Source organism: Crocodylus siamensis, chromosome 1 (assembly GCF_052110815.1).
Source record: "Crocodylus siamensis isolate JL-2025a chromosome 1, ASM5211081v1, whole genome shotgun sequence".
Lineage (NCBI taxonomy): Eukaryota > Metazoa > Chordata > Crocodylia > Crocodylidae > Crocodylus > Crocodylus siamensis.
The window spans coordinates 68472578-68484947 of NC_143395.1; the positions used below are offsets into that span (position 1 = coordinate 68472578).

At 40.2% G+C, this 12370-nt stretch overlaps 1 protein-coding gene across 1 annotated transcript in view; it reads left to right on the plus strand.

Annotated features, from left to right (window-relative positions):
* Positions 1 to 1826: 1826 nt before the first annotated feature.
* The window catches only part of HUNK (hormonally up-regulated Neu-associated kinase), a 38116-nt gene continuing 27572 nt past the window's right edge, over positions 1827 to 12370 (plus strand). Inside the window, exons 1-3 of the mRNA XM_090031402.1 lie at positions 1827 to 2147; positions 3202 to 3494; positions 10130 to 10185. Coding sequence (XP_089887528.1) covers positions 1827 to 2147; positions 3202 to 3494; positions 10130 to 10185 — 670 coding nt within the window. The remainder of the gene's footprint in view (positions 2148 to 3201; positions 3495 to 10129; positions 10186 to 12370) is intronic.

Below are 12370 nucleotides of genomic sequence, written 5' to 3' on the forward strand. Positions count from 1 at the left end.
TCAGTTACAGCAGGGAGCTGCACTTCTGTCTGCACCCACAATGCCTTACCTTAGTTAGGAATGCAAGTTCCTTCCTTGCCGAGCAAGGAATACCAAAATTGAAATACTTTACAAAAGACTATACTTTGCTTAGTTTGCTTGTAGTTGATCAACTGGTCAGTGACAGGAGTGAGTGCTAAGTGACATTTCAGCTACGTGAAAAGGAGATGCATTGCCTTGATCCTGCCAACACTTAGGACCCCTCTACATGTGCAGGTAAGTGTTCATAGATCATAGATGTTTGGGTCAGAAGGGACCTCAGTAGATCATTGGGTCTGACCCCCTGCCCTGGAAAGGAAAGAGTGCAGGGGTTAGATCTTTCCTAATGTGATAAAATCTAATGCATGATCTACACAATCGTACTTCCTGCTATGGCACATGTGTGTTGCAAGAGATACAATTGTGTGGATTGCACATTAGATCCCATCATGTCTTATTCCTGATGCACTTCTTGCACTGGCAAGAAACAAGCTCCCATGGGCTGGGAGCCCCATCAGCCGACCTAGGCTCCCAGCTGCAGGGGTGCCCCAGGGATCCCCACAGCAGGAAGACTGTAGTTACTGCAATCTTGAAGCTGCTGAGGTGTGTGAGAGCCCTGCAGCTGGGAGTCCTGTCAACTGGGGGCTCCCAGGCTCAACTTCCAGGCTCAGTAGAACACATTGATTCTGCACATGCCCCTCCTTCCTCCCCCAGCTGGGAGCTCTGATTAGCTGCTGGGACTCCCAGCCACAGGGGCCACTGGCCACACATTCAGTTTGTAGTGCTTCCTACCATGCCACTACAGTTATTTCATGTATTTTATGGAATAACTGTGTATCTTATTCCTCTTTATCATGCCATTAGTTGATTGAACATGTGGTTGGGTTACCACTTAAGGCATAATTAACTGGTTAATCACCCTTTAAATGTAACATGTAGATGGGGCTTTACACCATTTATGTCCCCCAGTGGCATCATTTAAGTCAATAGAACTACCCGCTGGCATAAAGTTAATATTTAAAAACTATGACTTGTTTTCAATATCTAGATATTAAATATAAATTGTCACTCCCCTTCCATTCACCCATCCAGAGGATTATGTCCTTTTTTGAGCTACATGAGTCACAAAGCTGCAAAATAAAACAAGACAAATAAAAGGATTCTTTATGTTGAATATTAAACTTGACTAAATATTTTTTTCTAGATATATTTTTAAATTAAGATTTATGTAAGAAGGAAAAAAACACTCATCGCATTTTGTAGAAATGAATAATGCTCCAAGAAATGCAAAATCTCCTTAAAAAAATCTCCTTAAAATATATTTTTTTTTTACATAAACCAAAACTCGGTGACTTAAATGTGATGATAAAATTTGATATATTTAGATCTTTGCTGTTATGTTGTTTAATTAAACCCTGTACACATGTAAGCTACCATAACATTTTAAAAATGAATAGCTGTACTTTTATCTTTCAAGAAAAAGAAAGAGCAAAGGAGTTTGCAGTCCAATTTAGCTGATTGGCATTACCAGAGAATCCAGTAAACATTTGTTTGCAGTCTTATTCTAACTGAAAGGGAGTGGTTATTCCATGCTAATGCTGGGATTATGTGTCATCGGAGCTGGCAACCCTGGGACATTAATTGACATCATGTATCAGGTTAGGTTAATAATCTGCAGCTTGGTTCTGCTTGAACAGTTCTGCATGCCTGGGGGTAGAGATCAGTGACAAAAAGGAGACTCGAAGGGAAAGGATTAGATGCTCCACAGTCAATAGGATAGTATTTGCATTGCACGATGCACAGTTTTAATGACTGTGTTTGTTATTAATCACAGGTTACATCTGGAAAGCAGTGCTGTAAATCTGACCCGTTTGAGGATGCCTACAGCTGTCAAAGCAACATTTGATGGCATAACCACAGATACTGGCAACCTGGACAGAACATTGCCAGAATGGGAGAAAACCAGCAGGAATATACCGATACCTGTTTGCTTTAGCAAGATTCCCCAAGAGGCTGGGAAGAATTTCCCTCACACCAAACAAGTCGGGACTTATCTGGTGGGCAAAATGATCAACAAGGGTTCTTTTGCCAAGGTGATGGAAGGCTTACACATCCTCACCGGGGAGAAGGTAAACTCAGAATAACAGAATAGCATAACTAATGATTGCCACTCATCTCATTGCAACATAAATATACAGAAAAAATAGATGATTGTTACCTTAATCCACACACTGCAGTTGCTCAGTGAATGATCACCCTGAACTTTAAAACTGAGCCTGACTTCATAAATAGACTGTACAGTTTAAGTAGAGATTTTAAAAAACCCACAAAATCAGCCACATGCATGAATGTAACTTTGTATGATCATCTGCACAATCAGAATTCACTTGGTGTATGAAGCCATCACCCTTTGAGAGAAGAAAGAAATTGTGCTATAGGAGTAACTCCACTCCTACCAGAGTTAGCCACTGTCTTTTATCTGAGCCTTAAAACTACAGAGTAAAGCTTATAGAAAAATTAACTACTGCAATAGTAGATGATAAAATTTATGATAGTTAATGCATAATTTACCCAGCTCAGTTTTTCTAGGAATATGTGTCACAAGTTTTATTTATGGAAATGCATGGATTACAATTCATTTTGCATTGTCTGTATTTTTTTTCCTTCATGGTTTTAACCATGGCTTAACCATTATCAGTTCTCTTTTTAGTTTATTTTGTTTCATAATGTCTGGATAATCTTCTAAACTACTCAGGGCCTGACCCAAAGTCCTCTAAAGACCAATATCAGTCTTTCCATTGCCATCCATGCACCTTAAGGGAGCATGTTAGAAAAAAGATGTTGCTTGCTTGCCAGTTTAAATTCAGGTAATGTTGGGGAACATGCTCCTTTTTTGTGCTTGGGTGAGCTTTCTCTAAGCACATTTCCCACTGCAATTAGTGGGGATTACATAGATACAGACACCGATAGGGTGTTGGATGACAAATTTCAGCTCTTCAGATTCGTGACCCTGGAGAGGGAGACAGGGTTTATGCGTCTTCTCTGGGTCATCACATTATAAAAGCCACTGTCAATAACCAGAAATTCACTCATATAAACTTATTTCCGAAACATTTCTAAGATAGATCTGTATTGCTAAGGTTGATACAGGCGTTGCCAATTTGCATATATTCTACAATTTAGGTAGCCATAAAAGTCATTGACAAGAAAAAAGCCAAGCAGGACTCCTACGTTTTAAAAAATATGAAGCGTGAACCTCGGATACACCAGATGATTAAGCATCCTCATGTTGTTCAGCTATATGAGACCTTGGAAACTGAAAACTCCTATTACATGGTGATGGAACTGTGCCTAGGTGGAGACCTCATGGACAGAATCTGTGACAAAAAGAAGCTGGAGGAAAAGGAAGTGAGAAAATACACCCAGCAGATCATGGCAGCAGTCGAACATCTGCATCGCCATGGGATTGTCCACAGGTAAGGATCTTTCCCTCCTTTCAAATAAAAGTGACAAAATACAGGTTCCTAATGGATAGCATTTTCCTTTATAGAAATAAATGATTTCACCTTCCTTACATAAAATATGAAGTCAAAAGAGGATCCGAATTTTTCCCAAATGTCAAGAAAATATTTTTACAAAAATATCTAGGATTTTCAAACCAGTTTTCAAAAAAGGGTGGTATGATGAGTGGATGCTTCTGGGGTAAGGATGGAGGAAGAGGTTTTTAAATACTGTTAACTAAGCTAATATGGTGGGTAGTAACAAACAAAGTGTGGTGCTGTTTTACTGTGATTCTTTTGGAATTACAGTGCAACAGAGTGCTGTCACATCACATCAAAATGAGGTGTATGAGTTAATTTAAATATTGTTTTAATAATGCTGAGGTACACTGTGACTTGTCAACCTGGCTTAAGTGGCAGCACAGAATTATACTAGCTTCAGGGCACACTTGGGAACAAACTGTGATATAGATCCTGGACAGATGACATATTTATACCGGTGTAATTCACACAGGTTTTGCAAACCATTGTAAAGTACACTGGGATCAAGGGTAAACAAACTAACAGCTATTCCAGATGATCTGTTCTGAGTAAGTACAATTGCAGCACTTAACCACTATGGTTGCAGGAGAACCCTCATTAGCCTGTTTTCATTGAACAAATAGCTACCCTAGGATAACAGTAGGCAGCTGACTTAAACAAGTATAGTTCTATATCTGATTTGTATTAGCATAAATATAGATTGGATTCAAATAAATTACATTGGTAAAGGGATTTATGGCTTCTGTGGAATCCCATGGAATCATTTCATGTTCTTCTTACCTGCTTGCTCCAGAGTAGGAGCTCTTGATCAGTAACAGAGGGCATACCTTCTTTGCTGGCTCAGCAGACCTGACTTATCATTATGAGGCCAGGTGAAGTCCCACCTTGGGCGAATATGGGGTAGCACATATCTGGAAGTTGTTGTTTTCTGTTATCGCTGAACAACTGGGCCCATAACATGAAGAATGGAGCACAAAGATTAGTTAGACCCTTAGGTCATATCTACACCACAGCAGCAGCATTTTCCAACCAAGACCACCCTACACATGGGCTGCTTATCTGCTCCTGCACACACACTCCAGTTGCAGAAATGTCACCAAGGTCACTCTGGGTTACTCCACAGAGGTCTCTCTCAGGCATGCTGGATACTGAGGTCTTGAAGGCAGAGGGACGCACTTAAAACAGCTGTACCTACATGTTTCTGGGTTTGGAGTATACGTATCAAAACAGGTGGGTGTGGCACATTCAAGACGTACAGGCCATGACATTGCCAAGGTGATGACATACACTTACTCCCTAGTGAAGACACATAAAGCAAGCAGCTCTGTTCCATCATTCTTCCCATTTAATCATAATTACATTAGATTTAAGCAGACATAGATAGCTCTAACAGTCCTAGCAATTGCAAAAACAATCCTAACAAATGCACCACATCCTAACAGTAATCACCAGGCAACATTATACACTCATACAGAGCTGGCCCAGGCAGCTTAAGCAAGGGCTCAAGCACATCTGGTGCTTTGAGTAATAGCTAATTGCTTGTGACTCAGCAATAAGTACCTCCAGATATTGGTCACTTTGTCCTAATCATGTCTTACTTCAGTTAATCCTTTAAATGGTGTATTTTTTTTCCTAGAAATATACAGCTCACCATCCTGCAAAGGACTCTCCCTTACTTCTCCGACATATCACTGCCTTCCCAGTTCTCTAGCTAATCTATTTTAGGGTTTGTCTTTAATGACCATCTGCACAGTATGTAAGTTCTTCCCATGACCACATCCCTTCTGAATTTCATTAGTCTTTATCCCCCTTCCCTTCACTGGTGGAAATGGCTTTGCTCAAAAAACAACTGTGCACAGTAGGGAGGAGCACTGTTTGTTTTCTCCCTCTTCCCTGTTTACATGGTTTTGCTGGGAAAAGTTTGTCAGGAAGAAATTTGCAGTACATCCTGGAAGTAGTCACATGCTGATGAGTTGAAGCTTGTTCCTCGGTCAAGTCCCCTTTAGCAAAAGTTGTATCTCTGCCACTTTGTCATGGGTCTTAAGAGCTGCATCATCCCAATGGAACAGAGCTGTCTTCCTGGGTCATGGGTATAGATGTAGTCACTGATACTGCTGGCACCTGACCTGCGAATAGCTTTAAAATCCAGGCATAAGGCCTTAAGCCAGCAACACAAGCAGACTGGGAACCTGTCAGGGAGATTTGCTCACAGGACTAAATATATTTGCAGCAGCCTAGCATGTGATGGTATGAACTGCCGTATTCGACATGAATTGCAGCCTCTGAATTTCTTCTTCATTTCATTCCAGATTTAGTAATTTATAGTAATTCAGTCTGAAAACAAAAAATACCTGGATTACTATGGATAAATCCTCCTAAAAAGGAATGAGAGAGTTCTGCACAAGATGGCTGTAAAAATAGAAACTTATCACTCACACTATCTAGTTCTCAAGTGACAGAGTTAAAACAAAACAAAACCAAGTTAAAACAGGAACCCAAGGCTTTCCATCCCTTGGATGAAAGGAGGGCTGTGGGGGTGAGTATCTGTCTTGCCTCTTTTTCACAGAATTTCCTCTTTCAAAACAATAACCAAGTTTAAAGCCAGCTGCTTTCTGGCCAGATGCTGACCTCCTAATGACATCCTTGCAAGAGTACTAGTTGCTTCCCTGGAGAAGGACCTGCAACCCATTCTAAATATTCAGCTGCCTGTGGAGTTTGGGGCAGCTCACTGCCTTCAAAAGATGGTATCACAGAGGTGCTGAAGGGGATGACAGGAACAAAGTAGACCCTGTGGAACTCCGCAGCTGAGAGCTTGTGTAAAGAGGAACAGTTGCCTGGACCATCCTCTGGGTCCTATTTGAAAGGAATGACTGAAGCCACCACAGTACTGTGCAGTCTTAAGCTCTAGAGAAGGAGTGAGAAACCTATGGCCTGTGGGCAAAATGTGGCCTGCAGACCTGGTGCTTCAACAGTGGGCATTTCTTCCTGTGCCATTCTAGGGAGAAACACCAGTGGTGGGCACTCCTCCTTGTGCTGCCATAGAGAGAAGAAGCCTCAGCTGTGGGTCAGTCCTAGCACCCACCCATCCACTTCTGACTCTAGGTGGGTCACTCTGGCCAGGAACAGTTGCCTATCGCTGCTGTAGAGCAGTGATTTTCAGCTGGCTTGCCACAGCAACCTAGGGTGCCATGACATCCAGGGTGCTCCACAATATGAGCACTCCTAGATATGTAAACACCTACACGTTGTTTACAAGACAAACCTAGAAGTTTCAAATAGGAGCCATAGTGTCACAAACAGTCTGGCCTCTTGTGGTGTTTCTGAATTCTTTGCAACAGAATAATTCCTGTTACCTTTCTGTAGTCCAAAAATGGACTGTAATGAATAAATTTGTTTTTGAAATTGAGTGCTCCTAAATTCAGAAAAGTTATAGAAGGATGACTTGAGTCTAAATGTTGAAAAACAATACTCTAGAGAGTTCATCAGTGAATCGAAGTCAATTATGTAAACAGCTGTAGAGAAGCCAAATATTGGCCTCCATCTCTACCTATAGCCATGACGTCATCTTTTGGTGCTACTAAGGTTGTATAAATGCCAGTCAGCTTCTTGATCACTTCTAGTACAACAGAAAAACTTGATCCCTAACTTGTTACTTTGATTTCCCTCATCTAAATTTTCTATTTTGAACTTGAATCATCATTTCCACTAACAATATTGACTTTACCCATGTTTACCACTAATAAATGTTACATCTTCTTTATATGGCACCTTTGGTCACTCTCTAGGCTCCCTACAAGCCTACATTTTATAGAGGTTTTCCTGCTTCCCAAATCAATATGCTTGGGCTTCAGAGCAGTTACCATCCATTACATCGCCCTTTACTGTCTTTACTTTTTCCAGTCTAATTTCTAATATCTCCATTGCTACTGGACCTATCATAGCCTGCCTTTTAGGCTTCTATAAAGCTGTTGTGGAAACAAGAAAAAAAATCATGATAATGCTTAAGCTTTTGCACCATTTTTTGGAAAGGTTCCCTTGGAAAAAAGAAATTGCTGCATATTTGGGGCAAAATAACTTCTAACACTATGTAAACTGTAATGGTAACCATTATCAGCTTTATCAGGCAAAAAAACACACTATTTTTATTACTATCATCACCCAGCTCAGTCAGCTGAATAGCAGCTGAGGGGACACAAAGTAACATGAATCACTGTAGTGAAGTAAAAATCATGACAGTGCACCTCTGAGTTTCAAACTCTAAAAGAAATGTCCAATTTGTAGTGCCCACAAATAGTTTAAAAATACACAGTATCACTACATATGGAATCAGGCCATGAGCAGAGCCATTTTAAACTTGTTTCAAAGTTTTGGGGCACAGGAGTGTTTGCAATTTAGATAATTATTTAATTTTAAAATAAAATTCACGAAAATGTTAATATTAAAACCACTGGCATCTGACTTCCAGTGTGGGCTGCAGAAATTCTAACCATGCAGTTTTATTAGGCCTGGAACCAATAAAATGTAGACATGCACACATATAAACACACAAAGCACTGGGATTAACAGCCTCTGCAAATGCACAGTTCTATTGTTTCAATACTATATTATTTTTCCTCCCATTCACTTTTCTTTCCTTCTAGTTATTATCATCCTTCACTAAGTCTTGTGTTAATTTACACTTCAGGATATGCAAGGTTGGGACTTCCAGGAAGTGTTTGTTGCAACTTAGGGAAGAAACCACAAATATGTTGCTTCTGCCCTATTCTATTTTTGGAACAAGTTTTCTGCCCTCCTCATCTCCAACATAGTTGAGAGGAGCTTTAGCAGTGATGATCAGGGGGTTGTTATGGGAATCAGAGGAACATGTAGAAAGCCTCTGGACATGGCTCCCAATATCAAGGTTACATCGGGCAAGAATTCCCCTGTACTAAAGAAAAGTCACCACAGTGGGTTCAGGTTCTGGTTCCTGGTTTTTGACTTGTAGGGACACCAGATACTCCCAAAACAAAAAAACCATACAGGCAGCTTGCCAACTTACACCATCTCACCTATGATTCTGACCCAAAGGCATCACTGCTTGCTACTTTGGTAAATCCTGTCTACATCAACAACATCAAGGATGGTTGTAACTGAGAAATCTGTACCCTCTTCTCTTCTTTCATGCTCCTTCATAGGAAAAGCAGAATTCAGTTCTCTGCCTTTTATAGTTCATGAACACAATGACATTACATTTGCTTCCAGTGGGAGAAATTTAACAGAAAATAAATACAGTTTGCAACAAATGGGAAATTAGGATCTAAACACTCAATATTTTTCCCAGAGTATTGATAAAACAAAGAAAGGGTTTGGCTCTGGCTAGAAACTGAAGTGATCCAACACTATATGCAGACACTCTTGGAGGGTAGACACAATGATCCAAAATGACCTGGATAGACCTGGAAAAATGATTCCCAATCAATCAGCTGAAATTCAGCAAGAACAAGTGCAAAATCCTGCATTCGGAATGGAATAATTGTATGCACAAATGCAAACAAGGGAATGATTGGCCTGGCTGAAGTACTTCAGAGAAAGACCTAGGGGCTAAAGGAGACCATAGCCTGAATATTTGCCAACTATTTGCTCTTGCTGCAAAAAAGCTAACAGTATACTGGGTTGTATTAAAAGAAGTATCACTTGCAAATCAAGGGATGTGATCCTTGATCCACTACTCAGCACTGGTGAGGCCTTACCTGGAGTACTGTGTCCAGTTTTGGGCCCCATGCTTCAAGAAGGATTTGGGCAGATTGGATAGTGTCCAATCTAGTGCAAAGTGACAAATCTAGTCCAATCTAGTGTCCAATCTAGTGCAAAGTGACAAAAATGAGTAGGGGCCCGGGAAGCAAGACTTATGAGGAAAGGCTGAAAGAGCTAGGATTATTTAGTCTGGAGAAGAGAAGACTGAGTGGGGATTTGATAACAATCTTGAAATACCAAAAGAACAATTACAGAGAGAATGGAGATGGGCTGATGGAGACGGGTCTCAAGCATCATCACAGGAAATTTAGGTTAGAAATTAGAAGGAACTTTCTGATTATGGGGGTGGTCAAGCATTCAAACAGGCTACCTAGAGAAGTTGTAGGATGTCCATTCTTGGAAATTTTCAAGAGCAGGCTGAAGTTGGTGGGGATTATGATCGCATAAGATCCCTTTCAGCCCAATTTACTACGATCCTATATACTTTTCTTATACAAAAATTATTTAAAACAGTAAATGACTATGGCTACCTAATAAATAATATACAATAATAGTAAGTAAAGAATGTTTGCTAAACTCAAATATATTAATGCAAGAGGGTTTTTTTAAACAAATATTCAATAAAAATAGTAAATTCATGAAGCTTTTCACTCCACTAACTAATAACTACAAATGATGAATGAAGTCACTGTGATTATAGCTCCACATAGCTCAGGCTGTACAACTGTAATTCTAATTGCCCCTCTGTTAAAAAATACTGGAAAAGAATTGTACTGTAAATGTCAGGTTTCAATATCAGATATCTGAAAGTTCGCTTTTTGTCTTGATTTGTTTAGAGACCTGAAAATTGAAAATTTTCTTCTTGATGAAAACAACAACATCAAAATAGTTGGTAGGTGTATATAAAATAAAATAGAAGACCACTTATTGTGCCTCAATGTTGTTTATTCCTATAGCTTTCAAAGACAAATCAATTAAACTGCAAGGTTTTGGGGTGAGTTGTTAATGATTATTTAGTAAACGTATTTAGTGAAAAGTTGACAATCTTTATCCAAGGGAGAGCTTATAGTTTGTTTGTTTGTTTGTACATTAATTATATTTATTTTGAAAACTTATAGGGAGATGCATTTTGTGTGGTGTTTGCTTTTCTTGTGTTCTACCCTATTTTCTTCTATAGTGTGTGTCCGTAAATAAGACATGCACCTTGCTTTTTCAAAGGCAAAATGAAGGGGAAAAAAGCTCTTTCCTTGAAAATTCTGATAAGTACAGTATTTTCCCAGGGGAAACACAGACATCTGCAGTATGGGGAAGCAAAACATTTTTCCTGCTTTGATATCCCCCTAACTGTAGGACATCACAGGAACTATTGGCTGAGTGAAATTGCCTGACCCCTTCTCTCTTCTCTTCTAAAGATAAGGTGGATGGCTAGCAGCACCTGCAGAGCCAGCTTGCGGGCCCACCCGTCTGATTCTGGGGGAGCCTCTGCCCTGACACCAGAGCAGAGGCTCCCGCTAAGTCAATAGCAGCTTCTGCAACATGAGCATCTACCAGGGGAAAGAAAAAGCGTTCATAGCCAGTAGCTGTGGAGCCCTGTGTGTTCATTGCACTGTCCTCTGGTCAGCATTACTTTTTTCCCCAGAAGAGGCCTGTGCTTCAGAAGCTGCTATTGCCTTATTTCTGTGCCTACAAAACCCACCCCAATTTCTGGCATTCATTTTTATGGGGAAAGGTGCATGTTATATGTGAGAAAATGTGGTAAACTGCATCTTTCCCCTCCAGCAATATAAAAAGTTTATAGGTCACTTGTCTGGAAAGGTGTTACTAGCAAAGAGGATTTGTAGACAAGGAAATAAACCTCTTGGGGACAAATCCACCACTCTGCTAATCCTTCAGCTGAATCCCTTATCATTAAATATTTGGAGAATAAACCTGTTTCTGTCACTAAAGGAAACTTTGCCAGAGTTCTGAAAAGTGCTAAAAACTATTATGAAACAGAGGGACTTTGCACCACACTTAGCACAAGAAAAAAACCCTGCATTCAGGAAAAATCTCACAAATCCTGCAAGAGAAACTAGCCTTTAGAGGCTCAACATGCTTAATCTAGTATTACCAACATTTTCAAACCTTAGCTTCCAATTCCTCCAGTCTTCGCCGTGGCCAGCCTCTGCCTTCTCCCCTTCCCTCTTTGCCACCCTCAAGCCTGCACCTGCAGTCTGGGAAGCAATTATGTAAAACACTTCCTCTCTTTCCTTGTATGCTGTGATGAGCAACAAAGGTAGCCATCTTGACATTTAAAGTGCAACACTGTATTTAGTCACATACGGCATGCACCTTTCCCCAAAAAATTATCCAGCATTACCAAGATGGAATGGCTGCCCTCTGCTTCTCTCCAGCTAGCATTTGGCAGCAGCAGAATTCAGTTTTAAGCTTCTAACAGCTTCTGCCTAATTGTCAGTAGCTTTTGGCTGAGTAGCAGCTGTGAATTAATACTTTACTTTTTGCCTGAAGCAGCCTGTGGGGGTACAGAGGGTGAGTGAGCTGCTCCATGAGGTCAGCTTTTGGCTATGACTCTGGAAAAAAGTTTTTTTTCTTGGCTTCCCAGAAAAAGTGCATTTGTTATTTGGGAGTGTATGTAGGTGAGAAAATACGACATTTGGCCTCTGATAGCATGGACAAACATAACACTTAGACCAATTTAAATGCAGTTTAAATCTGAAGCGGACAGACAGACAAGCCTGTTAAGCTGGTTTAAAGCTGGCTGGAATGGTTAAAAAGTGTACGTGGAAAATTAAGAATTCTTTTGAAGTAGTTCACTGTAGACTGGTTCTGTGTTATGTGTGGACACCGAGGCTAGGGACAGAGATTACACATAAACTGGTTTAAGTCATCAGAAAATGGTTTAAAACTGTAACAAAACAGATGTTCACTGCACATAAAGAAGTTTGAAAATGGCTGAAACCAGTTTGAGATAAACCTGGTTGAAAGTAGTATTAGACTTAACTGATTTGGCTCAAACTGGTTTATGCAATGTCTGTCCCTGATCCCTTGCTGGTTTAACATAAACTAGACTCCCACAG